Below are 27,058 nucleotides of genomic sequence, written 5' to 3' on the forward strand. Positions count from 1 at the left end.
AAGCAGCTAGTTTTATATTGTGTAATAAAATGTTTCCAGTACACTGAAATACTACAGATAAAACCAGAATGTTCCAGCTAAGGTTGTGTCCTCCCTCACTGCTGCAATGAAGTCAGCAAGGCTCATGCTCATATGTCAAGTCTTACCCAAATACAGGCTTAGCAGCTAATTTCAGACTTCAACTATCGATCCATGCTTGCAAAGGTTCACCAGACACATTTAAGGTATTGAAAGGCTAAACAACATTTTGCTGTAACAACTAATTTTATTTTGTAATAAAGTGGTAGGCAAATTCCTTAACCTCCAATACTGTTACTTCTAGAATGTGTTCTTTCCAATGCTTTCATGGAGGAAAAAAGTCATCTGTGAAGGCAGCATAGAGAGGCTTTTATTTCTGCTATAACCCATTCTAGAGCTGCTACGTGGCCAACACGCAGCCTGGAGGCTGCAGAAGAAGAGATGAAAGACTGACAGAGGAGTTAAGGAGCAGCCCCAGAAAGAGAAGCAGGTAAAAGCCTTTTTCTGCTCAATACAGGTTCCTCAGATATCTCTGATGGGTTCTTATGTCTCCCATCTCTTAACAAGTAGCTGTGGAGGAAAACTGCTGACTAGGTAAGGGGCTCAAGGCCAGAATTACAGCTCCCTGTGGGCTGCACAGACCAAGTTTAAACTGAGTGCTCCATCCATAAACAGGAGTCTCCAAACTACACGGCAGTCAGTGCTACAATAGTGCAGGCCTCCAGGAGGGGGCTGTGGCCCTAAAAAGCTTAGTCCCTGTCAGCAGGGACACCTGGCACATGGAAGGGGCTTATTATTTTTTCTCCCCATTGCCAATTTTGATCTCAGCACAGAGCTCTAAGGATAGTCCCACAAAATCTCACCCTGCTTCCTAGGCTTATGGTTCAAGTATTCCAAGTAGTTGATATCCGATTCACTCTATCATTGCCAGCAGCTGCTCATGGCCAGATGCGGTCAGGAATTTGCTTCACATTGATGCCATGTCATTAGTCAAGCTGCAAGAAAGGAGTTCCCAGAACATGCAGTCCCCCACTGAGAACTAGAGCAAGCAGGCTCATAGAAGCAGGCAGCTCTTGAAAGTGTTATTGGAACCGCAGAACTAAGTGGGAGACAAAATGGAGAAAAACATTTGGTCTTGCCGTGGGCACCTCATCTACTGCACATTAGCTGGCTCTAGGAGGCTACAAGCTTTCCTCACTGACCTCCCCAAATCATTAGGATCCAGCAGGACAAAACAAATCAACAGAGCCTTGCGAAAGAACAAGACAGCAGACTTGTGTGCTGTGGAACTCACACATCAGGAAGCACCCTGAAGCCACAGGCTGAGCAGCTACCTGCTCTCCACGGGACTGAACAGACTCCACTTGGACTTGACAGACAGCCCTGAACGCAACTCCTTCTGCAGGAAACAGCCTCAAGCACACAAGGAGACTTCTGCTAAACCAGACCTTAGCAAAACCCTGCTCTGCCAAGCTGACAACAGAAAAATAGAAATTTAGTGTCCAGCAGTCCAAGCAAGACCCAAAATTTTGAAAAGGGTTTAACTGGGACACAGGTAGGCACTGGTGCACAGGGAAACAAGGAAATCCCTGGGGAAAGACATTGAGGCAGTGTCACCAGTTTCTCAGAAAACCACCAGTTTTTCAGGAAGTGGCTTTTGTCACCATGCTCACTAGAGGACAAGAAGAATGCTCCATGGCCCTCGGGGCAAATGGACGTGGAAGAATGTACAGTTCTGCTTGATAAGCCTCTTATCATAGCCATAAATCTTACAGGAGACATATAAACACAAAAGAGGAGAAGCAGATTCACAGAGGACATGTGCACAGCGTTCTAGTGTTTTTAGCAACCTGTTCCCATGACGGCCCTCCAGGGACTGATAATTATCCTCGCCTGGAACAGGTACCGCCAGCCTCCTTCGTAGGCTCATTAGTGCAGTGACTGCAGGCTGAAGCTACATCACCTTAGGACAACGAGGGTCAACCCACCCCTGTGCGCTGGGGTGTGGGAAGGAAGCCCAGAGCATCAGTGCAGAAGCAGTGGTAAGAAGGCACCAGCTGCCAAGTAAGTCTCTGCAGCAGAGCCAGAGGCAGATTGGTGAAGGAGCCGACACGCTTGTCACTTAGGTGAACCTAAGCTGCCCCGACACTCATCTGCCCTCCCAGCCACATTCCCTACGCTCCTGAAGGGGTGGATTAAATAGTTCACACAAAGGGCTGTGAGAAAAGAGAGACCTTAGGGAAAAAAACCAGCCAGGGTCAGCACCAGCAGGGAACAGGACTGAAATGGAGAGTACAACTGCTGTTCAGCCAACTCCAGAGGAAGCCCTAGGGTGAGGAACGGGCATGGCCCAGCCCAGGAGTGTCTCACAAGGTCACTTGGACAAGGAAAGCCAAAGGCACAGGACCAGACTCACAGGGGACTGGCACTGCAAAAACACTAGTCAAGCAACAAATGAACAAGGGGTAGGGGGTAGGCCACAGCCAAGTGCCACGGCTTTAGCTGCTCACGGGGATGTTGTGTGCAGCTCCAGAGCGCTCTGCTGCATGGACTGGGATGACAGATGGCCTCCACAGGCTTTGCCATGAGGACGGCACATACCAGACTGAGCAAGACCCTGAACCTTGTCCCTATACTCCCAGAAGGATCTCACTGCTGAAGACATTGAGGTGTCAGATGCTGGAGAAGGGAAGAACTGAAGGGAGCTGGTTTGGTTTTCACCACCCCATTGTCCCTTGGCACTCAGTGTTACGCCACTCTCTTCCTGCATGAAGGTCACAAAAAAGGACAGCCTTGATAAGTTATTTACACAAAACATACAGCAGGGCAGGGTGAAGGCATATCCACCACACAAGTACTAACCTGGAAAAGGGCTACAAGATGACCCGAACAGCAGGCCAGGTAGGCTGATAGAGCATTCGCCTTCCAGCGGAAGAGACACAAGTGCCCCATTCTCCAACATCCAAGTCTTTCCTCCCTCGCCCAAATTTTAATGTGCTTTGGGCCTGTACAGACCTAAGTCTAAAACACCACTGGTGGTTCTCTGCTGAATCAATGGAGAGGGACGGTTATTTCTGACATCTTGCCTTACAGATACAGCAATGACAGTAGAAGTGCTGCCTGGAACCAGCTGGACTCGAGGCCATGTAAACACCGCCCTTAAAAGCAAAATGTGACCAAAGTGAAGTGCTGATTAATCCAGCCCCCAAACCCCTGATTCTGAGCCAGACTCCCCTACAAATACCAAAACAGTCAGCCGTCTACAGCTGTCACATCTCTCCTATGAGCCAGGAACTCGAAGGATGTACGTGAAGCCCCGTTTAACTTGATGTCAAAACATGTTCTCTCAAAGAGGTGGGCTGTTCTCAACAAACCGTCCCACCAGAGGCAGCTCCAGTTCAGGGACCGCTCGCTCATCACAACATATATCGCATATTTGTACAGGCCAAATCTGTGCCTGATAATTCCAAAAATAAAAACAGCACAGGGGCTGCTGCAGGGACTTGCCTGCCAAATAAAAGCAAGAATGCAAGGCCACTTGGTGCCTGAGCATGACAGATGGGGAAAGCCTGACTTAGCACAGCCTCACCCTTTCAAGGAACTGCTGATGGGACAGTAAAGATCAAACACACATACAGAACTCTGCAATTCCTTCTGTTATTAACCTCCCCCTGCTTCCCTCAGTCACAGCTGGATCCCATTCATTTGCTTCCCTCTCTCTCTCCAAGCTGACTAAAAAAAGGACTTGACATCTTTCCTTCCTGATTTTCATGTGCTTATGATTTCGTTCTTGACACTATCTGAGCAGCGGAGGGAAGGGGGAGGGTACCTACCTAGAACATCTGGCATCTTGACAGTTTTTTTAAAATAGACTTTTAAATGGAGCTAAATAAAGACTCTGTGGCACTCGGAAAAATTTTGCTAGTTCCACAGAAATCCACTTTGTGGGCTGCAACAGAGAACAAATTCTTAGCAGTGTTTTCCTCAGCTAGGGCTAAATCTATCCCCAGATAGCCCCTGGGGTCTGTAGGATAAATTCCATGGCTGGCATAATCCTATTTTTCTGCACTCAGCCTGGGGAACAAATCCAGGATTTATACTTTTCCCCTCTCCCATTATGCTAAATTTTAAGTCCCAGTTCTGCCTGGTGAGCCACAGAAAGCTATTCAGCCATCGTGCTGCAACCTAGATCCACTCAGGGAGAATCAGGAAGACCATCTGCCCTTGCCCTAGCAGGGCCAGTTGAGGCTACCTTACCACTAGCCCCCAGGCTGGAAAGAGACACCAATTAGATTGCACAGTTAGCTAGTGCAGTTCATAACAGCTGTGTTTCCATCTCCCAGGACTGCCAAATGAGAACTGCTCAGTGGTACACAACAATCTAGAAACAGCAACATGCGACCTGCCAGTCTCTGTATTAGTCATCTGCTCTTCTTTCCAGCGCCCCCAGGAGTCCCCAGCTGCCATTCTTTCGTGTTAGAGAAGCCCATTTCCTCTCCATTTTTGATCCCTGTACTTGACAGCTAGGGACGCTTCAGAAGCTGGAAGTCCACAGCTAGCCAGATTCATCCAAGCTGCCCGCAACGAGAACATGCTTTTCTGGCCCAAGATACCAGGTAGAATAATGGCAGTGGGACTCCCCAAGGTGAAAAGCTGTCGCAAAGAAAAGAACTCCAAATTGCCTCAGCTCACCACCAGTAAAGCTCCCTCTCACCCAACCTGATCAGACAACAGGTTATAACACAGTTCCCAAAGCCAGCAGGGCAACTGAAAAGCTGATTACATGGACCCCAACAAAAGACAGAAGAGGCATTCTCCATCCCCTCATCCCCTGGGACACCCTGCAGAGGTGTGACAGTGAGATTTGAGTTCCTGAGGACTGGGAGTTGCAGGGCACCCAAAGACTCTTAGCTGTCCCTTTGCAGGTGGCAGAACATGCTGGCCAGATCGGTCTCCCCAACCCATCAGGCAGTAAACTCTGAATCATCCACTTACAACCCCAATACTCCTTATGCCTGCCCTAAATACAGCAACGCGCCCTCACACAATGCCTCTGGGCACTGGATTCAATGTGCCTTTCATTAAGCTGGACAAAGATTCACAGAAGCTGATTTGTAAGGGCTGAGAAATGGTCTGGTACAGTCTTGATTCTGCTTGTGCCAAGAACTCTCTCATCCCTGATTAAGCAGCTGCTGGGCCATCTCATCCTCCCCCTGTGCCTCCCTAGGGGCCTCTAGAACCAGATCTTCTATGGGCCCAGTGCAGACTAACACACACTTCCAAATTTCACTTTAGACTAAATGGATTTTGAAAAACAATATTTTTCCCCCCGCAAACCCTCCCAACGATTCAGTCCCTGGACTGCCGACTTGCAACTGCACAGGGTTACTCCCTGCACAGTATGGGGGAAGAGCACAGTCACTAGGGACACAGAGGCAAACAAGGGACTTACTTGTAGGTTTTGGTTCTGTCCAACCAGATGCCGGAGATCAGAGCCCCAACCATCCCCGACAGTACAATGGTGAGTCCAATCCTGCCAGCATTCACCTCCTCCCCCTGTGGCGAGACACACACACACTCACACAAATGCAGGAGCCAAGTCACAACCAACAAGAAGCAAAGTGCAGAGAACCCAGAGAGGAAAAGACACCAAGGTTAGTGTCCATATGCCTCTTCTGCTGGTAACACACTAACCAGAACTAGCCTTTGCAAGAACACTTTTGGGCCCACTATGAGCCAGTGCAGCATCCTATTCTGGCCCATGAAGAAAAGTGGTTTGACACTTCTCTCTGAGTCAACCCAGAAAAAAAGGAGAGCACTGGCCAGCACAGACAGGGTTTGTGCTGACTCCTCTGAGAGTGTCTATGAAGCTTGCTGTCTGGTGTTAGGATTTGAGCCAGTTCAACCCAGAAATATTAGGATCCACAATAAGGCAGCACGGAAAGGAGCTCTCTGGCACACAGCCCCAGCTACAGTAGCTCAGTTTCCGAGGCACCCGATCCTTCTGCCACCAGAGCACAAGTGTGGGCAGCCTCCTGGTACAGATGTCCCAGCAGAAATCACTATCAGGAACAGGGTGAAGGAAGAAAATGCTGTCATTTAGGGTGTAAAGGAGCTGTGTCTGCTAGAGCTTACCAGCTTTTGCATGGGGTGGTGTAAAGAACTAAAAGAAACCAACACTCTTCTGCCAGCCAGCCAACTTGTGCCAGCACCAGCCAGAAGTGCTATGACATTGCATTTCTCACAGACTTCCCTTTGGCAACCAGTGCTGGACAACAGCAAGTATCAGAGAGCCGTGAGGGTTGGATACACTTACTGGGTAGTGATAGATCACCATGCTGTTCAGCAGAGTGGACAAGGCGTAGAAGCAACCTGTATTCAGACCTGAGAGGGGGATAAAAATGCAGTACATTCAGAGCCTGCTACTCTCCTGCTGGATAGTGAAAGGCTAGAAATGCAGAGAGAGATAGATTTGGGAGCAGCGATCTGTAACAAGGCTGCCAAGTCTCAGGAGAGCCAGCCAGACTGGCTAGACACAGGTTACTGAAAGAAATGCAGATCAAGGTCAGCCAGATCTCCGCATGCAGGAGGAAGCACCCTGCCATTTCAAGATGGTTCTTACCTTAGCAGCGAAAGGGCTGTGCGCATTTCTGGTACTGAAAGGTCTCACAAGTCCTTCATAGGGTCTCAACCCTCCCTCACAGCCAAATCCACCTCTTACCACCCCAGCCAAGGTAAAATACTAGAAAAGCACCTGCCTCAGCATCACACATTAATAAGGACCTGGGATTCAATTAACATCAGTGCCATTGACCTGTGTGGTTTCTTCCCCAGAGGAGAGCCCGATAGCGCTCTCCCTGCTGAGAGCCAGTAAAAAACATCCTCTCCAAGCCAAGAAACACCAGAAGGCAAGCAGGAGCAGGGCTGATGATGAAGCACAGACAGCACTTCCCCAAGGCACCTGGTGTGTGTGTCTGCATGGGAAAAGTCTTGCATTTTAAAAGATATCACTGAAGCCTGAAAAAAAAGAAACAAACCCAACTGTGAAAGTAATTGTCTTTCTGAAAGGGAAGTTAGATTAACTGTTAGAGGCATCAGCCACCTGGTGAAGGTTTCTCAGTATCACCCAAGGTGAGAATGGAAACCGTTGGGGTGATACTGGTCAAGTCCCATTCAGACACTCTGCTCCAGCTTACGTGCAACTCTGGCTGAGTTAAACGCCTTCCCAAAGCGCACAAAACCCAAGAGCTTTGCTTATAGTCAACAAGAACATCCACATGGGCACTGGACCAGCAGTACTGCAACGGCTACACTCTCACCTTGGGCGATACTGAGAAACCTTCCCCAGGTGGATGAGGTCTGTAACAGTCAAAGCAACTTTCTTCTCAGAAAGTCATTTACATTTGCAGTTAGTTTCTCTTCAAGGCTTCGGTGATCCTGATGGGGGGAGGGATGGGGACACAGATTTCACCACTGCAGTTCATACATCTACAGGCTCCATAAGGAGGCATGGGTTTGAAAAACTCTGGCACAGATGCCTGTAATCCTGACAGAACGATACACGTCAGGTTCCCAGTTCCTACTTTTCTTCTTTCAGCCTCAGCTAAAAGCAGAAACATCACAATACAGGATACAGAAGTGCAGTGTAGCAGGCACAGCTTTGACAAAAGAACAAAACCCGGAGCTCCCCTAACTCTGAAGTCCTCCAGCTCCCCTGACCCTGAAGTACTCGGCGATCCTGCACCTAGCCCACTCCTCCAATGCGACACTGGATACGCATTGCCCTACATAGCTCACGAAGCACTCTGAGGAGCCTCAAGATTGGCAGCTGAAGGGGGTATCACACTTCCTTCACATGCCATCTCTGACAACATTAAGCAGAGCTCACTCCACAGCTTCATGGCACAGAGAACAGATGAAGAATCTTATGCAAGCGATCCCAAACAAGGGGATCACAATTGCCTGTGACAACATTCCCTGCTTCAAAAGCACGTGTCAGGTTACAGGAGAGGCTAGTAAGCAGAGCAACACGTTCTTTAGGCAGGAGGAATCCACCTAATACTTTCCAAAAGTTACTCAAAAAGGCTGGAAACCCAGCAGGGGCAGCAGCCAGAGAGAGAGGAGAGCAACTGGAGAGCCCACAGCAAGAGGGCACCCTCCAGTCTTGAAAGCTGGCTCTTTGCGACACTTGGCTATGGCAAAACAGCCCACAAGAGCCTAACTCAGCTTCATCCTATCTCCACCTCTGGAGCACCTTGCTCACTAGAGACACCAAAAACTGCAGTGCCGGAACATGGGAGTGTGGCAGATCAGCACCATCCCTCTACCCACTACGGCTTCACTTCAAAGCTGAGAATAAACATAGACCAGTCATTTGTGTACCTCTACTTCTTGCCGAGCCAAGAGGACAGCAGCCTTGTGAGGACAGCCAGACGCTGCTCTGGTAGCTGATACTGTCAGTACGCCAGCTTCACAGCAGCTCTCTGATGCACACGATTTCCAAGAGAGAGAAGGGCCCCTGCTCCCAAGCTGGGCAGAAAGCGATGCAGAGTTGGCAGCAACACTTGGCACCAGAGTCAGGCAAAATATTCTAAGAATCAAGACAATGTGCCGAATTTGCATTTGTGAGGGCTGGCAAAAGCTGTAGGCATTTCACATGTCACAGTTGCAGTGAAGTTTCTCTGTGAATTACAGCTGTTTCGATGCCCGTGAAACAGGCAACAGTTGCTTCCAGTGGGGCAGTGCCCATTGCCCATGCAGCTGAGGAAAACCAGTACTATTAGCTGGGAGCAGGACATCCGAAGGTCCAGCCCCACCTGATTCATTAGCTAGTTACCATGGTTTGCTTGTAACGTGCTGTAGAAGAACATTCTTGAGACCTCACAGTGTCTCCTCTATTTCACAGAGGCCAGAAAGGGAAAGTTTATTGCCTACAGCTCCAAAAGGAGCCCTTATTAAGCCTCAGAGTAGAACCCAAGTCTTCTATAGCTAAACAGCTCATTGCCTGCATGCCAGACTATTGGTCTTCCTCTTCTTCACCTTCATCATCCTCCTGCACAATGGTTCCTTATGCAGATCTCACTGCTCTGCCTCCTCCTCACTGCACCATCATCTTTCCAAATGATGATTCTTTGGGGCTGTCTCATCACTCCCACTTTAGCAGCCTTTCCCACCCTTTTCCTGGCTACTGCCTCCCAGTAGCAACATGCTCTCCAGTGTAGAGCCCAATCCAATAAACTCAGAATTTCTTATTGCCCATTCCATGTTATGCCTCAGCTTTATGGAAGCGTCTGCAGCCTTTGGGAAAAGGCTGGCTGAGGGTTTTCCTGACAAACAGTTCACTAACACTAACATAGCTGCAGCGCCACCGATTTTTCCAGCACTGCAAGTCTTACCACAGGAAAGGAGTTGGCAGCTGCTGGTAATATCAAGACCTCAGAGTCTGCAGACTCTGGCATCATGTAAGGACCCCCATTCTTTCTACAGCCAGGCGAGATGAACAAGCAGCAGGCTTCCCCCTCTCTCCCCTGACACACATATGCTAATACAAAAGCTAAGAGATGCTGCAGGTATCTCTGTGTTAGCTAGGGAGGATGACTCAGTTACACTCCTGTGGCTGCAGATGTCTTACATCTTGGCCAACATAACTTTTGACTTGAGTAGGAAAATCTTTCCCCATTTTAAAGCCAGACTAGTTTTTTTAAAAAAAAAAAAAAAGTTTCACAGCATAGTTCCCTCTCTGAGTAACAGTCACCACTGCAAATCAAGCTGGAGATTGACTTGAAGCTCACACAGAGAGGAACAGAATAAATGCACAGACCAGCAGGAAGGCAGACTGAATTGTGAGCCACTGAACAGCCTTTCCACACTGTTTGTGACCATCAGAAAGGGATTATCCCAGAGATGTCAGATTCTAAACATCCTCTTCGTACTCAGAGCCCTCCTCTCTGCTCTAGGACTTGTTCAGATCTATTGGAACAAATGCTTTCTTCTTTATTTTCCCTGAAGGTTAAGTGTGAACTAAAGTAGATGACAAAATCCAACTTCCATAGTCTGCCTGACAGTTTTTTCTATCTCCATCTTCTAAGAGGACATCATGTATTATCATAGAATCATAGAATGTTTTGGGTTGGAAGGGACTTCAAAGATCACCTAATATCAAACCCCCTGGAAAAAAACAGAAAAAAAACCAAAAACAGCAGCCTCAATGCAAACCAAGAGCTTAAGGGCCATCTGAGAGGGGCATTTCCAGAAGACTACTGCACTGAGAAGGGAGCAGAGATTTCAGCAACTCCAAAGACCATTAGCACACTCAGCAGGTACAAAGCCACCATCTCACTTTCCATCCTGGCTACTCATCCACCAGGTCCTTTAGGCACAACTGCTGGCAGAACTTCCTGCACTATTTAACTTTGCCCCTGAGGAGCTTCCACAGCAAGCTGGCCGGAAGTGAGGACAGAAGTCCCTGCAGGCTAGCTGGCTACAGTATATCCTATTATGCAGCCAAGCATAGATCATGATGGCCTTTCTGTTGAACAGAAAAAACACTTTTCCATATGACAATTCAGCCTCAGGAACAGATTCAACACATTGCACTGCCCTCAGAGAAACAGACCAAGACTGCCAAAGAGCGGTAAGCAACAAACCCAGTGTGCAAGGACAGCTGGCAAGAGAAGATGTCCTCCAATCCTTCCTTCCATTTGCTTCATAGAGACTTCCAAGGAAGCTGATGCAGTCTGCACATCTGCATGCTCCACATGACCTCCACCGGGATCCTTGGCAGCCATACCCTTGCCTTGGGAAGTGACTTTTACTCATTGCTGTGACTTGCACTCAGACACAGCTCCATATATCTTAGGTAAGCACTTAGGTTAATTCATTGCAAGCAACTAAGTGACTAGGAAAAAAAAAAAGACAACAGGCTAAGGGGATTTCCCTAAGCAGAAAACAGTCTAAGACTGGGAGAACAGTAGTGGGAGCATATTGTCCTCTGTGTACTTGCCTTGCTTTTGTTCTTCCCCAGGCATTTTCCTGTACCGCTGCTGGAGATTACTGGGCTAGAAGGACTCCTGGTATGTGTGGTAGCACAGTTATCCTTACGCTCCCCTAAAAAAAAACTCAGGCCAGCTACCTTCCCAGCAGAGGACAGAGAAGGAGGGAGAAGCTAAGCATGTCTAAGTGGTGATAACTGCACACAAGAAAGGCTGGACCTTACCGTAAGTGACCATAAGCAGCAAAAAGTTGGCATTGCGGAGCAGACGGAGGATTGATTGCACGTAGGAATACTCCTCTGTTGGTCTTGACTGGATCAAGGCCTGAGTTCGGCTCGGAGGGTGTGGGGGTTTCTCCTTGAAGACTGAAACCAGACACAAAGCACACCTGTTTGTAGCAGTGCAATCAGGGAGCCTGAGCACACACTGTGGGTAGAGCCATTTGAGGGATGGCAGAGGGGCTAGTAAAACCAAGTCTACAAAACACACCGCCACCCTTAAGTTTTGGTCTCCATGCATGAACTTCTCCACAAACAGGAAGGAACGGGGTCTCTCCAAAAATAACTCCTGCTGCTGGGGGAACACTTGCCTTCAATTAGCTTTTTGTGTAGACAGTGTCTGGCAGCAACAAAGTTGCTGCAAAAATGTTGTGTGGAGTTACAAATGCAAAAGTGGAGTGGGAAAATCCAGCTCGCAAACATGGCCTGGTGCCCTGCAGTGCCCAGTGCCTAGGGAGCCATGACCTATGCCAGGTTTTATTTCAGGCCTGGCAGTTCTTAGGCTGGCCAAGCCATCTGCTGTCCCTAAGCAGCATTAAAGTGGCATGCAGAAATCCCAGTCAAAGGCGATACTGCTGTACCAGGTGCTAGACAGCCACTTCTGTAACTTGTCTATTCCCTGCCCCAGATTCTTTAAAGTCTACATCTGATTCAGCCACCAGGCAACATGAACAAGCTGCCAAGATGTGCCTATTAAAAAAAAAATAAATTACACAGAGTTCAACAGACAAGCTCAGCTCTCCAGTGAGCATGCCAGCATTTCATGTTAAAGATCTGGCTTCCACTTCACGTGTTAAGCAGAGGAACTGTACCTCTGGTGTCCGGCTACTGCTCTTAATGCTTCCTTCTCTCCCATTATAACTGGTAACCTTTTTTTTCTCCTGGGAACAGCTTGTTCCTATGATGCCATATAACCTGCCCATTTCTCCCTGCCCTTAAGAGTTAGTCAGATCCAAGACATAACCCAAAGCCCAGTACCCTGTTTGCAGGCAAGAGGACTGTGAACCTTTGAAAATTTCTGTTGGCTTTTAAAGGCCATATTCACACCAGTGTTTTATTATGCAGGTAAAGGATGAAATGAACACTTTGGCAGGCTCACTCACAATCTCTTGTACTCCCTTCTGCATTTGCTGTTCATCAAAGGCTTGAAGCAGCAATAAATGATATTGCATGACCCTGTCAGCTGCATGCTAGGAGACATCCCCAGATGACCTCCCCAGCCCATTTCCTAGGACACAGGCCCCTCACACACAGAGGCTGATTTTCTCAGTCCCACGTGGTTCCACGTGCATGCTCCCACCTCCTTACCTATAATGACCAGGATGAATAGGGCTGTGGCCACACCTGCGGTCATGAAGAACATGATGCTGATGTGGTAGGCCAGCTTCTCCACATCCTCCACATTGGGAACCAGAACTGGAGGGACCAGAAAGCCCACAGCAATGCCGAGCTGAGCCGGAGAGAAAGAGGACATGAAGAGGTGTGACATGGAACCACAACACTGCCACCAACCCACAGCCCAGCCCCCTGATGCCCAGTAAGGGCTCAACTGAGAGTAATCCAATTTCACAACCAAGTTGAAAGTCTTCTTTACCACCCAACAACTGAGAGATAAAAGCCAGCTACCCATTGCAATTACGTCAAAAGAAGCACCCCCTTGCACTTGCAACTGTCAGGATATTCAAGGCAACTGTCAGGATATTCATTCATATTACAATGGAATTGAGCAGAATGAATACCTGCCTCCACCAAGATGAAGGACTTGCTTCCCCTGTCCTCCCACACACATGTATGTTCCTGTCCATACACACATCCCACTCTACCTTGCACCTGCTCTGGTGCTGGCCTGATCAACTGGTAATCCAATTTTGCTCATCAAAAACGGCAGAAAACAAGACCATCAAAACTCACCACGATTCTTTGCTGGGTTAATGTGTTAATTTATTAATGGGTTAATTTATTTTCCAGCCAGACAAGCGCAACGGCGGAGACAGAAACCTGCTCACTCCTAATGAGGGAGATATTAATCTGGTTCAGCCACTTTATGACGCTGTTTCTTAATGAGCCCCCTCCCAAGACAAGGCTCACCCTGTGACCAATAGGTGAACCTAGAAAAACATCAAGGTTGAGAGCAAAGGAAGCACGACGGCATGTACCCTAAACATGAAGATTGTGTAATGGGGCTTGGCAACTGCACCCGGATAAAATGCTTGATCTGAAGGGCTGCACAATGAAACCCCTGCAGCTCTGGCCTCCACTGTGCTAAGAGCCCCACACGTCCAGCTGGGGAGCCCCTGCAGTGGCAGCTGACACTTTAGGGAGGACATTAAGGCTTTTAACTCCACAGCTATTTCTCTAGGATAGTGACAAGGAGCTGCAGCAGCACAGATTTTGCCACACTGATAAATGGGACTGACAGTGGCACAGACCTTCAATGCCACCCTCAAATGGGAGAGGTAAGAAATAGCTACTTTGGTGCTTATGAGCACACCTCATAAAGTGAGTCCCAAAGTGCACTCAGCACATTCATGCATAATCTAAACACAAGGGGAGCCTAAAAAAAACCACTTCCCTCCACCCCGCTTTGTGTTCCACTGTTTGTGGCTGCATTTTAATCATCATTTGGTTCCCAAGCACCATGTATTTACCTGTTCCCTGGCCCTGCCCAGCAGTTGCAGCCCTCTCAGATATCAGAAGAAAAGCCATGCTCAAGCTCAGCTCTTGCTTGCTCTTAATGCTCTGCACACTCACCCCGGTTTAGGGCAAAAGCAATTTTTTGTTTCGCAACACCCTCATTTTTGCTATTTCCTGATTTAAGTCTATGTCCACTGTTGTGGACAGTGACAAGGCACACACAACAGCCTCCAATAGATGGAAGGACTGAGAAAGCACCCAAGAGAGATACCAGATGGCCATGCAGCCATTTTCATCCTTGCCTGAAAAGGAGATTTCCAATCTCTTTTGCAGACTGTACCATTTGCCTGGAGACAGAAAAGCATGAAGAGTACCAGAACAGCGCTAACTGAACCAGTACAGTCTAGCAGCATAGAAAAATCCCACCCACAGTAGTTATTCATGCTACACCAATACAGCCTCTATAGATCCGCTGCCCTCATCACACTAAGAGAGGTGGTAGGAGAATGCAAAACATGGAACTGAGGATATAGTCAAATTAAGCCCACTGCATTTACTACTTCCATGTAAGAAACATTAGATCAATAGGAATCAATTAGCACCACCACGACCTGTTGTCCCAAGATAATGGACTGGAGAGGATACTGTTTATGCCTCAGTGAGGACTGAACAGCAGCACGACAGCACCACTAACCAGCTGCTGCCCTACAAAAGGATTCTGCAGTGCTTGATGTCTTCGTAGTCCCTGGAAAGGGTCTATTACTCTACAGGTACGGAAAGCAAAGACTAAGAAAGGCAAGGAGCATGCTGCCCATGAACCACAGCCAAGCATGCCAGCATACAGAGTGGAACGACCCAGGAGCCCTGTAACCCAGGCACAAGTGCAGACACGTTGCCTGGGCTGCTTTCCAGCAAAAACTCCTTGTGCTTTCTGCATGCTTTCTCTGTCATATCTCCTCCATGTTTCTGGGATGCCGATGGACTTATTTTGGAAGGTCTACTCACTGGCCAGGATCAAGATCAAATACATTTCAGAACAAATACATTTCAGGTACCATATCTGGTAGTTGGGATAAAAATCAGCCCTGGAAAACTCTCCACAAATTCCCTCCCTTATACATCCAGCTGGTGGATTTTTGAGGCAGGAAGAACGCTTATGTTTCAAACAGAGCTATCTGCTAGACTCAGACACCCTATTTAGCTTATGAACAAGTCATTTTCAACCACGTCTGGCCAAACTTCTGTGTCAAACAGTGCCCTCCACTGGGACCTGGAACAGCCTGGGTCCGGATCAGCAACAGGCATCTGTGCCGAGTCCATTCTTTGTGCTGGGACATCAGAGGGAGCCGGTGGGAAGAGTCACCAAGAGATCACAAGTGTGCCCCACTAGTTCAGGGCACTGTCAGGAATGAGAACATTCAGGGGTTGGTTATATGGACTGAAGACAGACATAAGTTGTGCTGTCCCAGATAGCAAGTCAGGGACTGAAAGAGCTTAGGAGGAAATTTAAGAGACCATTAGAAGGCTGAACCTTCCTAACACCCACACAGCACAGGCAGCCTCTGACACAGGACTAAACTTGCCAGAGCTCAACTTTGTGCAGATGTGGCCTATCCCCAGCCTCTTGTCACAGTGAGTCACGTCTGCTCTCCTCCTCTGCACTGCCCACTGATCTCTGAGGTTCACTGACTACCAATAAGCACAACTATCAGCTAGCTTAGAGGCTTCAAGCCCTTATCTTCATTAAATTGCATGCCTCCTCCTCCTCTGCCCAAGGGAAAGAAGCCTGCAGCTGCACAGAAAAGGCAACTGCACCAAACAGATGTTCAGAGAGATCACCCCTAGAGGGTGGAAGCCGGTTTGTCTCTGCAGCATGTTTGTTTTGCCCTGCTTGTCACCAAAGTGCAAGCCTGTGGCTCTGGCATGCCTGCTTAGCCCAGGACACAGCCACACTGGGCTTCACTCCTATCTCCTTATCATTCCCAAAGGTCAAGGGAAAGACTCTCAGCATTGCTCCTTTCCATTCAAGGGAAGAGTCCTACTGGGTCTTATATACCAGGTCTCACACATGCACCTCCACCTTTCACCAAATAAGGTCTATAAATACATACCTCCCTGGAAATTGCTCCTTTGTCTTACCAGCACTTCATTCTTGGAAGAACTGGGCAGGATTCCTGTCCTAGGTGCTTCTTGGCTTCCTGCACTCTGCAATCACATGCTAATTCCACAAGGTGCTGAACCATAGTGAAACAAGAATAAGAAAGGAGAGATTCAGGCTTTATTTAAGTTTCTCCAGGACCAAAGTAAGGATTCCCTTGATGTACCTAGCAGAGAGGGCATTGAGAATCTGTTTTGCAAATTGTTCAGAAATCCTTTACTGGGTAGTCACATAGTCATCACTTACCCAACAGGACACTAACTTACTCAAGCCTTCTTGGAAACTGCTGTTGTCTTTTCAGAAGATCTGAACTATTTCTCTAACCATAAATCAATGTTTTGTACTCTCCCTTCCCCTCCCAAAAAAGGAATCACTTTTATCCATCAGGAGTTTGTTAAACCCTTGAGAAGGACTAGGTGATAGAGGGGAAAAAAAACCCAGCAGTCATAGCAATAGGAGCTACATTTTGTATTTCAGAGCAACTAATGTTACTCATCCTATGAAAATGAGGCTCCTCGACTTGACTAAAACTGAAGATTTCCTGGAGGATAATCACAGACCCTGGATTGATTATTCATACCATTTTTAGCAATGAAGCCAAGCTCTCAACAACACAATGAGTATTATACAGCGGGTACTTTACCTTTCCCAAGGAGATCTTTAGCCTGGTTCTCAGCAGGCTAGTACCCACATCACCATCAGCCAAACAGACAGCACTGTAACCAGTTAACCAGAAAATTTAAAGATGTCTTAGCAAGGGAAAAATAACTTGTCTCCCTTCATACCTATCACATCATGGCTAGGAAAACATAGCAACGTGAAAACAAGGTTGGTGCTGTAACAGTGTGTGCTACCTTCCTCACAGAGACCATCCATCAGTCATTACAGTTCAGGGTGCAGTCCCTCTCACCAGCATACAAATTAGCATCTCCAACTTTTGTACAGGCAGAAAGGTTTCCAAGACCTATATAGATAAGCTCTAGTTCCCAAAATTTAGCACATCATTCAGCATCCCTACACCTAAAACACACAACACTGTCTTGATGTCCAAGAATCTGTCCTCAGGAGCCAGGCTGCTAGCACTTTATTTCAAGGTGACTTTGGGGTAATTTTTAAACATAATACCAGGGAAGTCAACAACTACAGCAGAGTGCACTGTTCAGATACCTTATTCTTTAAAGGCTGATAAAGAATTGAAGGAATGCATTTCCTACCTGAATTTTGTCAAGGACCAATCCCAACAACACCACCATATTCAAGATTCAAGCGTATACAAGAACAGGCAACAAAACCAAGAGCAAGTGGCTAATAAGATGGTATAAACGTACCTGAAATCTTGAAATGGAAAATGGGATGTCTAATTTAAGTTTAGCTGTTTGAATACGAAGAGTCTGCTGCAGGAAGATAATCGGTGCAGTATCAGCATAAAAATAGTAAATGAATGATCAATGGAGGAGTGGGTCTCCACCTCAAAGAAAACTAAGAGTCAGCAACAGGAATACAGAAGCCCTATAAAAATCCATAAGTAAGCACAAATATTGACAGAAGAGACCACCAAACCCAGAAGGTCAATTAAAGTGTTAAAAGATAGAAAGAGAGAGGTACTGCAAAGGCAGAAAAATACTACAGTGAGAAATTTCGACAATGCCCTTGCAGGCTAAGTGACAGGGGTGATGCAGAGACTGCATTTTTTGATTCCATAAATACTCTTTTCTGAGGATAACCTATAAGAGGCAGCACAATTTGTGATTTAGACCTAGAACAGCACAGTGTGACCACAATCAATATTACAGAACAGTTCTGCACTGCACTCAAATTCAGCTTCCTTGCAGCAGCAACAAAAAAACACACCCTCCAAAGCACTATGGCAGTATTTAACTCGCAAGAGGGAGCTGCCTGAAAGGGAAAAAGCTTGTTAAAATGAAATTATTAAACAAAAAAAAAAAGCCAAAGAAATTAAATGCTTGCAAGCACCATTAAGGCTGTAAAGACACTGCATCAGAGGCTCAGTGTAAGCCTAGAGAATATTAGCAAAAGATTTTAGAACAGACTAAAGGAACCACAGCTGGGAGAAAAAAAACAACCAACACACACACACACAAAAAAAAAAAAAACCACCAAAATAAAAACACCAACCACCATCCAGTTCAAAACCCAGGCATTATTCCTTGAAGCAAAGAAAAAAAGAGAGCAAGCTAGCAAGCTGGACCAGACTAAAGTAAAACCATTATTAGGCAAAAAAAGGCAGGGGAACAACTTTACAAACTAAGTCAAAACACAGCAAAATCAGGAAGCCTGCCAGAAAGTCTGTAGGGCCAAAAGATGATCACTGTGGAAGGAGAACATTCAAGAAAAAGGGAGAACTATATGAAGTCTTGCACCCGTGTTCATGACACGATATTTATGGGAGATTTCTGCATCAACAGAATCTCTTCGCATGGCAAAAATCTGAAGTGCTATCAGTGGAAGATCTTAATCAATTTATTTCAACTGATTTCATCTATGAGGCGTCAGGACCAGAGGGTATTCATCCAGGAGTAAAACAGAACAACTCAACAGAAACCCCATGCTGCTCGCTCACAAACACACCAAACTGCTAACTCTGCTGTTACAAATACTGAAATCAGGAGGGAGGAAGGGAAATGTGATGCGAAGTTCCAAGAGGCCCGGCACAGGCACGAGTGCCAGGAAACCCTGGGGCCAGCAGCATACTAGTTTGGCCAAATGGACAGGAACTATAGCAATCAAAATATTGACGTTTACGCATCGATAAACACCATGCAACAGGCTTTTCAGACACTATGATTTCAACACAATCTCAGCAAGTTCCCAAGCCAAGACTTCAGAGAGTTAAGAGGACACACTCTTTTACTGTCCTTCCCTGAGCACTTTTCACCTGCTCTCAGCAAAGAGAGCCCATTGCTTTTGTCAACACACCATTGGAGCTCCTCTACCTTTCCACTCCCAGAAGAGCGTCTTTTAACACTCATTTTGACTCATTGACTCATTGATCACACCACCACCACCCCAGATCAGCCTGGAGAACAGAAATAGAAGAATCTAAAGTACCCACTGCAGACCTCTCTTTGAAGGACATTTGTGAAACTCCACCAAATTCAATGTTTTAAAGCATGAATAAAAAACCAACGCTTCCCTCCTGGCAGCCCTACACTGAGCCACACACACAGTGCCACTGCCAGAAGTCTTCTGAGGGTCACACCAACCGTTTCCCTCCAGGGCCACCCCTCCATTTCTAACAGAGCCTCCTCCACTGCCTCCGAAAGCAGGGGAGCAGAAAGATTCACGTAACTGCTGGAGAGATGCAATACCAGTCTTGAACCATTTACTTACAGAACGCACAATGCTACCTCTAATCCTCAACACCCACATCAATCAAGGAACACAGAGATGAAGAATGCTCTAGAAAACCAGAGGGACTACCATGCTTTGGAAGATAATGACTGACATCATCATTTTAACAAGTCGGTCCTGCTGTACACACTGATGTCCGTGTTTTCTGACAGATACATCTAAGTCTACAGGGCTTCACATTTTCAAGTTGTTGTTCTCCAGACACAACAGTAAAAGTGATCTGGGGTTTTGTTTTGTATTTTTTTAATTATACTTGGTTCTAAGATAAGTGGCTTCAGATACCAAGAGCTTAGAAACAAATCCTGTTGGGATTCCCCAAATGAACGATGAGAACTGACCCGACAATATTATCACCAGGGAAGATAAGGTTCTCAGTGAAGAGTAGGAAGCCTGCACACTGCAACTGCTGTCCTTCTAGAAACCTCCATCTCCAATCACCACTACCACAATAGTTTGTCTCTCCAAAAATCTTACAGACAAAATGCACAAGCCAAGTACAGCAACGTCTGTGCTGTTCAGTAACAGCTGAGACTAGATCAGGGTGTCACAAAGCCCACACCAGCTACCCTGTAACACAAACCAGTGCAAAGATGCAGAACATAACTGGTAGCGGCAAAAGGATACACCTGACAGGTGGGAGGAGGGGGAAGCTGCAGAGTTTGCTGGATCTGAACAATGCACCTCTTGTTGGAGTAAGAAAGCCCTTATGAAGGGGAACAGAAGGGCTCTCCTCACTGCATTGCTGTTACATGTATGAGAGGGGAACTCTGAACCAAGGTCAAAACACACAGGACCCGTGCCAGATGCCTGTCCGACAGTTCTGCCAGCATAATTAAATGCAGCAGACCTGGATTTCCATTCACCCACGGAACCCCTCTGAGGAGGTACCTATTCCAAAGCCCTGGGCAACACAGCCTCTTCCTCTACTCTTGTCTGCAGGACAAAGCTCTGCCCTGTGGTGCGCCCTCCTTTTCTAACTGTAGGTGCCTCCCACGCTATAACCATGACGTTTTTACAGGAGCAGCTAAACTTTCTGACCCTACAATTCACGTATCGCAATCTGCAGAAAGCAGACAGCCACCCCCTTCTCACACCCTGACTCCTATCGTCAGCTTCCCAGTCCTTTGCTATCAGCACAGGTCCCAGCTGCCTTTCTATATAAAATGCTACAGTAGAATTGAAAATACTCAGATGAAGAGCTGTGTAAAGTAGAAGCTGACAGTTCCTACCCAGCGTATTTTTGTATGGATTGCTGTCCAGGATATGCTTCTTCCATACCACTGACAGCAAAACTAAAAGAACCTGTGAAATCCAAATAGTCAGAAAGTCAACATACGTAAATGTTTGGGAACCAGTTTAGTCACCTTTCTTGCAGTGTTTTAAGAAGCAGAAAGGACCCAAGTTGTGAAAGGAAAAATTGTAATCCAGGCCTTGTGACAAGATAAGATAGGGCTTAGGCTCTTTTTTACTCTCCCACTGATGTGGGAGATAATGTATTTTTTCAAACTGCACTTGCACAATTAAAGCTCTTCTGGAAGCAAGGCCAACTCCCTTCCTCAACACACTTCTGCTTCTGTGGCGTCATCTCATACTGCTTAATATGATGAAAACTACTTCTTCATGCAAGTCATTCAGGGCCTCTCAGCCTTGAATGCACCTTCCCCCAGTTTACTGGGAAAAAAACGCAACGCAGCAAAACAACAGCAGTAGATAAAAGAGTAAAGCTGAAGGGAGGGGTTTCAGCTCTGACAGATACCTCAGCTGCTGCTGGAATCCTCAGTTGGGATGTAACACTTTGGTCAAGGACTTATTACAGTCATCAAACATAGCCATCCCCGAGGGGTCCTGCAGGGGCAAGTGCTGAGGGTGCCACAGAGCAGCCCCTCCCAGCAAAAACACTGCAGCCATTCATTTAACTCCCATGCAACTTCCACAGAACGTAACCCAGAAGCCTACTGCTTCTGTGAGGGAGAAGGGGGAGCTGCCTTTGCTGTACGGCTGGGAAAGGAGCACCAGATAAATGAGTATAAAAAGTTCATTTCAGGCTCCAGTGTCCATTTACAGAAAATTAGGCATTCCTGAGAAAGCCACGTTGCTATTTGGTCAGCACACCCTCCCACAGTAAGCCACATCCAGGATCTCGGAGAGCTGGCCACACAGCACTCCTTGTAATCCAACTGCTCTGATGCACCCTGCCCTTCTTTACAGGGGAAAGGATCCAGGGCTGGAGAATGTCAACCATTAACTACTGCCACTACCAGCTTCTTTTGGTTCCTTGCTAAAGTCTTCTCTATTCTAATAGCTAAAACCCTAGGAGATACAGGGCCAAGCTACAGAGGGATGTGAGGCAGACCACCACCTGCCCTATTTCTAACAGGGACCAAATCTCATCTGAAGACTTGGGGAACCTCCAGCAGGGACAGAACAGCCAAAGAGATCTAGAAGTCCACTCGAAGACAGGAAATCCACAGGTTGTGCTCCATTTCTACACCACTTCTTAGACTTTCAGATGCTGGCTTCCCTGAAGGGCAAAAGGTACAGAACAGTTAGCAGTGAGGCAAATAGCAGCACATGCTCAGCACAAACAGCACAAAACCAATGGCAATTCAAGTACTGCAGACCAGATTATTCAGCAACACCCTCCCACCCACTACCCCATGAAGACTCTTTCCCCCAGTTCACAAGAGGAAAGTACCCATCAGGAGAGAGCACATTTCAGGGTTTATAATCCAGTTTGTCCACTTTAAAAGCCATCATCTAATCACTGCCAGACTGATAGCCCCATCAGTCTACAGATAGCACCTCAAAGCTCTGCCTCAGGCTGTCTGTTACGGAAGCCCTAAATGTCTGAAGTCACATGCCAGCTGCATCAGAACAAGGACCAGAACATCAGTACGGTGCTGCATCATTTTTCCCCCAGAGGCAGAGTTTCATATGAAGCTGAAGGCTTCTTTCCTCCCAAACCACACCAACACCCTTCATCAATCCCTGTCAAAAAGTGAAGAGGCAAAACTGCAGCAGAAAGATCATCTAACACACCTGCATCCTCACTCCCAAGCCCATCAGCTGCTTGTTTCTCTTTGTCAGAATGGCACAAGCCAGGAACAAGGTCTCTTTCAATCAAAAAAATTACCACCACTGGTGGCAATACAAGGTCACAAACACAGATGTTCTTTCATTGCCCCTGTGCAGCACAGTTACACACTCCCAGTTACTGCATGCCACCCATGTCCCTTGCCCACCAAGCGACAACAGGGAGATACAGCGGTAAGAATGATGCATGAAGACGCATGGCCCAAGCACAGCAGTCCAGCACACACCATGGAAGCTGAAACAGAGAGCTGGTTACCTGGCCACCCAGGCTCCAGTTTATAGATCTCAAAAAGCCATGAGAATTTAACTCGTTATCTAAACATCCCTCACCACCATGTTAGTGCTGTCATGCCACAGCACCGTGTTTCTTCATCTCCAAAAGACAGAAGAGCAAGTATGTCAAAGGAAGGGCAAGGCCTGCTGCTCCAGCAAGGACATACTCCTGCAAATGCTAATACGTCAGCATTTCTTCCCGCTTTGGTCCTGTCAGCAGAGAGGACAAGGGGACAGTTTCCCTCCAACACAGAAATCAGAAGCCCGTTTGCTCCAACCCGTCAGGTCTGAACCGTGGCCCTAAATAGGGAACAGCCTGATGAATCAATACACTAAATGTATGGCCTTACACAAACCGCTCTCTCCTGCCCACCTCTTGTGCATGGGAATCCATGTAGATGCCCGGCACCAAGCTCCTCCACAAGTGACACTACTGAGAATGTAGCACACACGCTACTACTAACAGCTGTATTTCACAAGCGTGTCAGACATACTCAGCCCAATATTCAAAACACATCTGAAGGACATCAGTGAACTCTCCAAAACACTTCTGGTCCCTTACCCTAGACTTTCAGCCTGAGGAAAAGACCCCATGTAGATTTTTCCTAGTCTTTTAAGCAATGAGATGCTGGTAATATTTTAGTAACACTAACATTTTAATGCCAAATTATCCAACATGCAAGTAAACGTCATTCTACACCTCCCCATAGATGCACAATGAAAAAGAACAGAAAACCCTATGCATCTCCCTGTTAAAATGGGGAAAAGTAAAATGTCATAAAAACCAGCAGCAGGTAAACAAGAGAATGTGATCTCTTCTTCCACAGGTGTTGATGCTCTTCTCTTCTAGAAGCTCTCCAGCTTTGATTCAGGAGTGCTCAATCTAAGCCTTCTTTGCACTTCAGATACCACAGCCAGCACATGACCAGAAACAAGTGAGGAGAATCTGATAATCTGCTAGGGTTGGTTTGTTTTATAAAAGATATTTCATACCCAGTCTGACTGATTCAATGATTTACTCTCCAGGGCTAACTTTGAACCTGAAGGTTACCATCACTCAGCAAGCAGCAACGGCATCCTGAGGAGACATCACCCTGGCAGGTCCTCGTGAACCAGCAGGCAGGGTTCTCCTCGGGACAGTGCTGCTTAAGTGCTGCCTAAGGCTGAGAGGGTAGGAGCAGAAAGACAGCAAGTGTATCAGAGAAGCAGGGACACTGCCCCACTCCTCCATGTAGCTGGCTGCAGTTCTTGATGTAGAGGGACACTGGTGCTCGGCATTCAATAATCACCGTCATGGTAACAACTCACGACAGAGTTTTCCACCCTGATGATTTGTAACTGACGTGGCAAGGAAAGGAAAACTGTCATACAGCTGCAGAGGAATGAGCATAGGGAATAATTTGCCATACTGGCACACTGCAATTACAAACCCGCTATATTATATCCTTTGCTAACACTCCCTAAAACACAGTCTTTAACTGCAGAGTCAGGATAAAAGGATGCCTCTGTTTCTTCACCCCGCTCAACATCAACAGCAAACAAAACAGCTACTTTTCACTCACTGTGATTACGCACCTCAGGACCCTTGACTAAGGGAATTAATAGGTCCTTCCTATGGAGTACACCCTGCCTTAAGCCACTGCCATTTCTGACTTCTCCAATTCTCTAAAATGAAAGTCTGGGCTTACAAAGCAAAGACTATGTACTAAACTGAGGTCTCATTGCCATGTCATTTCAACCCCCAGGGCAGTGTGCAGAGCACCAGTGTAGCCAAAGTTTGCTTTTCACAACCATTATACTAACCCACTCCTTTTAGGACAATGAGGATACCACACAGGCATATAGCAGAGGCTGAAAACCTCATTGTTTGGATTTCTTACACATACGGTTGAGTTACTGCACCTAAACAATCAAAAAAAAAAATCTGACAGCAAAATGCTCAGTTACTTATTTACTCCTAAATCAGCAGAGTGCTCATGCCAAGTTAAATGCCTTCCACACTAACTCATTTAAAACACATAAAAACCAGCCCACTAGGCTGGGTGATAAGAGCAAAGAGTAAAGTAGATTCACGCAGAGAAAGAGAAGTATGCTTCCTCTTTCCAAAAGATGTAAACCATGCTTCCTCTTTCCAAAAGATGTAAACCAGTCTCCTTAATTCCCTAGTGCTGTTCCACAAACTTCAGCTCTTCAAGTACCGTCTCTGAGTATTCACCTCTTTTTGCCTCAGCAGTATTTAAATAAATACAGAAACCCAGGAATGTGGGCAAAGGAGACCTCAAACCTACTGCACACAGTTATCTGTGAGGAAGGACCACACACTAGAAACTACCCAAATTGCAAAACATTGCAATCTGAATAGCAGCCACACACAGGCTGAATCAAGGATGGTCCAGGATGGTGCACAGATATATGCAGGGTAGTATATTGGGTCTCAAAGCAAGGGGCGCAGGTCCAGCCTAGCAGCTAAGGCCAGGTTCTGCTTGCCTCATCTCTGCGTCAGCATTGCAGAGCCACACTTGCTTCGCTTACGCCCCATTGCATCACACTGTTGGCCTGTCTGCTTCATGCAACAGGGATGAGTGGGTGTTCTGGTGCAAGGGTCAAGAAGCTCTTTTCCTGGTCCTTTCAAAATTGTGGAAAAAATTATCTCCTCTGAGCACTAGGTGGCTACAAGAAAAGCCCACCACAGCTTGAGCAACTGCGGGCTGCTGGCCTCCCTGACCCACCTTGATACAAGAGTGCTCGGGGAGCTTGCCTCGTCCTAACCTGATGGAAGGTTTGTTTCTTTCCAAAGCAACTGCTTGTGGAAACTCTGTACCTACTTTTTAGCAGGTATGATAGTGCTTAAGCTCTTTTTCCCCAAGGCTCAGTCACAAGAACTCTTTTCAGCAAACAGCTAACCTCCTTCGTCCCATCTTGTCGTCAGTGGGAGGATATTGCAGCGTCAAGTCCAGATGCCACCGCAGATGGGAGGTTTACAGGAATCTCTGCCTAAAGCCCATTGCCCAGCACCACACATTCCCCTCCAGTCCATCCATGGTTCCGCTGAACCAAAGCCCTGGCCTGGAGATTCCCACACGGAGGAGGAGAAGGGCAGCACTGGAGAAGACCCCCAGTCCACACACTCCCCAGAGCCAGAGCCGTACCCAGCACCCACGCTGCCCCCAGCCTCGCAGCCTGAGGCCCCGCTGCCCTCGGTGTGCCGGCCCACCGCCAGCCCCTGCTGCGTCCCTCCAGGTGCCGGAGGAGTTTCCCAAGGGGAATTTTGTGCCTGTGCCTCACGTCACCGCTGCCGCCCTCCAGGCCCTCCCCGCCTTGGCTGAGGCCAGCGGCCGTTACCTGGTTGCCGAAGACAGCAATGGAGCAGGCGGTGGAGACCTCGCGGGGGCCAAACCAGACGGAGGCGATGCGCGAGGGCATGCCCAGGATGAAGACCTGGGCCAGGGAGCAGATGACCTGCCCCAGGACGGTGACGGGGAAGAGGTGCGGCTTCAGGCTGCCCAGCTTCACCCAGGCGCCCAGGGCGTTGAGGGCCGAGCCGGCCAGGGCGATGAGGCGGAGGCCCCTCCTGTCCAGCAGCCAGGCAACGGGGAAGAGCAGGGGGATGTAGGTGAGCATGTAGCTCATGGAGAGCCAGTTGATGGCGAAGGCGCTCACATCGTAGAAGCGCACGAAGATGTTGTGGATGCTGCCGTACTGGATCCACTGGAAGGCGTTGCACAGGGAGTAGCTGCTGAAGAGCAGCAGCACGGCCCAGCGACGCCGGGACAGCCGCACCTCGGCGCTGACAGCGGCGGCCTCCCGCGCCGCCCCGGCAGGCTCCTGCCGCACCATGCCGCCAGCGCAGGCCCCCGGCCCGGCCCGGCTCAGCCCTTCCCGGCCCGGCTCCGCTCCTCGCCGGCACCCACCTGGCCGGGAAACCCCGCCCGGCCGCCCCCGCCGCGCTCACTGGCTGCCACCGCGCGGGGAGGCGCCGCCACCGCCCCCGGCCCGGCCCGGCCCGGCCCGGCCTGCCCTCCGCCCCGCCCCGCATGGGGGCGGGAAGCGCCTCCCACCGCCCGGGGGCACGGCCGGCCCCGCCGCCGCACCTGTGGAGCGGGGGGTAGCGGCCCCGTCCCCACGGCCGCCGCAGCCGGGCCTCGCCGAGCGGCCCCGGGGCGGGAGCGGGAGGCCCGGGGCGGGAGCGGGAGGCCCGGGGCAGGAGCGGCCAGCCTGGTGCAGGAGAGGCCGATGGACAC

General features: G+C 48.1%; 1 protein-coding gene across 5 annotated transcripts in view; it reads right to left on the reverse strand.

Moving 5' to 3' along the window:
• The window catches only part of FLVCR2 (FLVCR heme transporter 2), a 41,503-nt gene extending 14,717 nt beyond the window's left edge, over positions 1-26,786 (reverse strand). For 2 of the 5 annotated variants that reach the window (XM_055799283.1, XM_055799267.1), the window contains exons 1-5: positions 26,160-26,785; positions 12,596-12,737; positions 11,234-11,374; positions 6,335-6,402; positions 5,471-5,574 (exon numbers count right to left, since the gene is read on the reverse strand). In XM_055799283.1, the coding sequence (XP_055655258.1) occupies positions 5,471-5,574; positions 6,335-6,402; positions 11,234-11,374; positions 12,596-12,737; positions 26,160-26,654 (950 nt within the window). In that variant the 5' untranslated portion in view covers positions 26,655-26,785. Of the gene's footprint in view, positions 1-5,470; positions 5,575-6,334; positions 6,403-11,233; positions 11,375-12,595; positions 12,738-26,159 lie in introns of all 5 variants that reach the window. The other 3 variants (XM_027795962.2, XM_013304467.3, XM_027795961.2) reach the window with 3 other exon arrangements.
• Positions 26,787-27,058: the final 272 nt, after the last annotated feature.

This window comes from Falco peregrinus, chromosome 1, assembly GCF_023634155.1.
Source record: "Falco peregrinus isolate bFalPer1 chromosome 1, bFalPer1.pri, whole genome shotgun sequence".
Classification (NCBI taxonomy): domain Eukaryota; kingdom Metazoa; phylum Chordata; class Aves; order Falconiformes; family Falconidae; genus Falco; species Falco peregrinus.